Source organism: Corylus avellana, chromosome ca7, assembly GCF_901000735.1.
Source record: "Corylus avellana chromosome ca7, CavTom2PMs-1.0".
Classification (NCBI taxonomy): domain Eukaryota; kingdom Viridiplantae; phylum Streptophyta; class Magnoliopsida; order Fagales; family Betulaceae; genus Corylus; species Corylus avellana.
In genome coordinates, this window is record NC_081547.1 from 22,133,016 (window position 1) to 22,136,692 (window position 3,677).

A 3,677-nucleotide genomic window follows, 5' to 3' on the forward strand; every position below is an offset into this window, starting at 1 on the left:
GAAAGCTTTTCCACATTATCAATAGTACTGTAACCCTTAAGAAATGTGTCGTTACTGTTACAGGCTTTTTCTTTTTGAAAATAAAAAGTTTTGGACTATCCATTAACTTAAGCTAATGTTTAGGATGTAGCATTGAATGAATTGAATTCATGAGTGATTTTCATAATAATATTGGTAGAAAACTAGACAAGTCTGTGATTCCATAAAACTAGATAAACTTTGAGAATTGGAAAAATCAAAAATCACCTGCTTCTCTCTTAAAACCTCTTTGGAAAAAAATACGGTTTTTTCACCGCGAATCTCCATAGTTGAAACATTTTTTTGATCTATGGAGATTTTTAGATCTGGTTGCAACTTTTGTTTTCGTTTTGGTGTCTACCGAGCATTCTTTGCGGGATTAATTCCTTCTTCATCCAACGCCAAGATGATGCATTTCTTCATTGGATCCGATCCAACTATCTTCAATGCTTATTTTCTTGTTGTAGTGGTAGATTTGCTTTGGCTTTACCTGGCCACCAATCTAATGGATCAAGTTATTTATTTTACTTATTTTCAATCATTTTTAAAGCTTTTTCGGTTGTTTTGGGGCGATTGTTGGATTTGGATATTCATCGTTTTGTTTGTTTTGATGTTAGAGCATCTCCAAAATAGTAGCTAAATTTCTAATAATAGTAGTGCTTTTTCATCTCCAATAGAATATGCAATTTAACTTTTTTTTGTCTAGTATGAACAGTAAATATATTAATTAACATATTCACTTATTCACGCTATAAATTTTGTTTATTATTTTTTGTTTCACTTTCTTTTACTCTCTCTCCCCTTCTCTTTCTTTCACACTCTCTCCCACACAAAATAATATTTTAAAAAAATAAATAATAAAATAGAGAATATGTTAGAGTATGTATAGAAAAATGAGTAGTTAAAGTAAAAATTTATACTTTTTTAGTAGTTATTTTGCCTACTTCTACCGGAAAGGCTCTTATAATCTTTCCATCCCCTTCACTTTTTTCATATTGAAGAATTAAAATTAAAATTAAAAAAAAAAAATGAAACTTCACTTTGCACTTTTGAATTACCGCGTGTTTTGACAAGTCCCTCAAACTTCAAAACCTCTAAATTTGAACTTCTAAACTTTCAATTGTAATCAATTTGAACTCATCTGTTAGATTTTAAACGTTAAAAGTGAGACAATGATGTTTATATCCCTGATTTTTTTTATAAAATTTCAAATTTACCCTTAATTCCAAAACCTAAAAAAAAAAAACAATAAATAGAAACAAACCAAAAAACAAGAATATTTTGGTCTTTTTAAGTATTGTATTTAGAGGTTAACAGTTAAATCTGACGGGGTTCAAATTGATTATTTGTTGAAAGTTCAGAAATTCAAATTAAGAGGTTTTAAAATTTGAAGGCTTATCAAAACGTGCTATAATTTAAGAGTTTAAAGTAAAATTTCTAAAATAAATAAATAAAAATAGCGGTTAGTAATTTAGGCTAATAAACAAGCCATGAGAGCTGTTCCATCAATCATAGGAAATTCATAGCGTCGGTTAGAACCGAAGAGGAGCGGTTGCTTTTGGTTTAACCAAACGTACACTTGTCAATCGTTGGGGGAAAAGGTTGCCAAGTTTGAAAGTGGACTGCAATTTTTCCACTTTCCTCCCAACTTCACACCCAAAAACAAGCGGTCATCCTGTCCCACACCATACTCTCTTTACCCAAGCCGTGATTGATGGCAAACATTTCCGCAAGGAATCCTTGGGTATCACTCCTCAAACTTCCATCACACCCCCTCCCTGTTTTTGGAGGGAACATGGGCATGGAGACCCCACCCCACTTTCTTCCCCTTTAGTCACTCTCAAGTTTCAACAACCACCCAATTTTCCAAAACAAAAGTCTTCACCTCCATCTTCGTATATATATATATCTCTGTTTTTCTCTCAATTTATCACTGAAAAACAGAGCACACACATATTTTCATGGACTGGTTCTCTTGGCTATCCAAAACCGGCCTTGAGCCGTCTCTGGTTTACGAATATGGCCTTGCTTTTGCTCACAACGAGCTTGAAGAAGAAGATGTGGTTTATTTTAACCATGAGTTTCTGCAGAGCATGGGGATCTCCATAGCCAAACACAGGCTGGAGATCCTTAAGCTTGCTAGAAAGGAGAAGGGTACAAGCCCGCGACCCATGTCGAGGCTTCTCGTCGCCATCAGGAGGACGAAGAGGTGCTTGGGGAAATACATCCGCACGTGGGTTCGCCGGGAGGAGTCGTCGGCGCTCGTGGTTGTGCCGAGGCCTGGTTACGGGTCGAGATGGAAGGGGGCGATGGTGAAGAGGAACAAGAGATTGATGACGACGACGGCGGCGGCGAAGGCAAAGCAGGGGAGGCTGTTGCTCACAAACGGGAGTCCTCGTTGCGTTGACAGTTTTTCTAGCCCTGTGGTGTATGATCTCCGGAAGGAGGAAAAGATGGAAAGCAGCGATGATGGGTACTGGCTGACCGGAGTTGAGGAGATCAGGTGGGATACTCTGTTTCAGGACTTGAAACCCACATGAATTTTTCTTCTCTTCTCTCTTGTTTTTTCTGATATCTGGAGACTGGAGTTCAATTTAATGGTGAGGGATGGGTTTTTTTGGGTTCTTCCACCAGAGGGGTTTTCAATCTTTTGATTGTGTGTTTCAGAAGACTTTTTATGTTTTTTTAATTTTTTTTTTTTTCATTAGTGGTGGGTGGGTCATGCGGATGACAAACTTTAGCAGCAAGGGCCTGCTTCAGCAATGAGATTGTCTCCCTTGCATATGTATGTTAATTGTCTTTATTGAAAGGTAGAAAAAGAAAGCACCAGTATTTAGGGTCTTTGGAATTTTTTTTTTTTTTTTTTTTTTTTCTCCTAATCTAAGCGGGAGATCAGGAAAAAAGGGATTTAAGGTCTTTGTAAGCATAACTATAATGTTAGATATTTAACCCCAAAGGGTTGGCCAAATGGTTGGATAGCTCGGAATTTTGAGTTTGCTTTTTAAGGTCTTAAGTTTGAAACCCATGCAACCTACTTATCATACTAGAGGTTTATCTCTTGAATTAACTGACCGATATGTACTTGTGGAAAACTCATTGCCGAGGGCTTGTGTATCCCCAAGATTAGTCGGAGCATAACTCCGAATACCCAGTGCCAATTAAAAAAAATAAACTTTTTTTTTTTTTTTTTTTGTTCTTCGGATTCAAGTATTGTTAAATGCAGAAATTTTATTTTTGGTGGTAAAGATAAGATGAAGTAAACTCATATAATAAAGTTTTTTCTTCAAATTCCATCACCTTGTGATTTTTATATGCATTTTTTTACTTGTATTTTAACCACGTGTCAGTTCAATAGACAAAAATTTCCAAACCCAACTCGGAGAAAACTTTATATTCAACCGGATATTGAAGGCTTGTGTCTTCACAAAATTAACTTCACTTACGACAAACGTACAATTTTGGTTAGACATAGCAAAATGCAATTTAGACCTACCAACCTGAATCTACTAAATCAAGGGGAAAAAAAGAAAAAGAAAAAGAAAAGAGAATAGATTGGCCAAATAGAAGACGAAACCAAGAATTTTAGTGAAGGGGCAAAACTTCAAAAAATAAAAAAATAATAATAATAAGGGAGAGGAAATTAAATTTTAAAGGGTCTA

General features: G+C 35.6%; 1 protein-coding gene across 1 annotated transcript; it reads left to right on the forward strand.

Annotated features, from left to right (window-relative positions):
* Window positions 1-1,576: 1,576 nt before the first annotated feature.
* Window positions 1,577-3,043, forward strand: LOC132187407 (uncharacterized). Its single transcript, XM_059601708.1, has one exon. The coding sequence runs from the start codon at window positions 1,980-1,982 to the stop codon at window positions 2,556-2,558; it is 579 nt and encodes a 192-aa protein (XP_059457691.1). The 5' UTR covers window positions 1,577-1,979; the 3' UTR covers window positions 2,559-3,043.
* Window positions 3,044-3,677: the final 634 nt, after the last annotated feature.

Excerpts from the sequence above, each read along its gene's own strand:
- LOC132187407 (XM_059601708.1), top strand. The coding sequence starts at position 1,980 with ATGGACTGGTTCTCTTGGCTATCCAAAACCGGCCTTGAGCCGTCTCTG.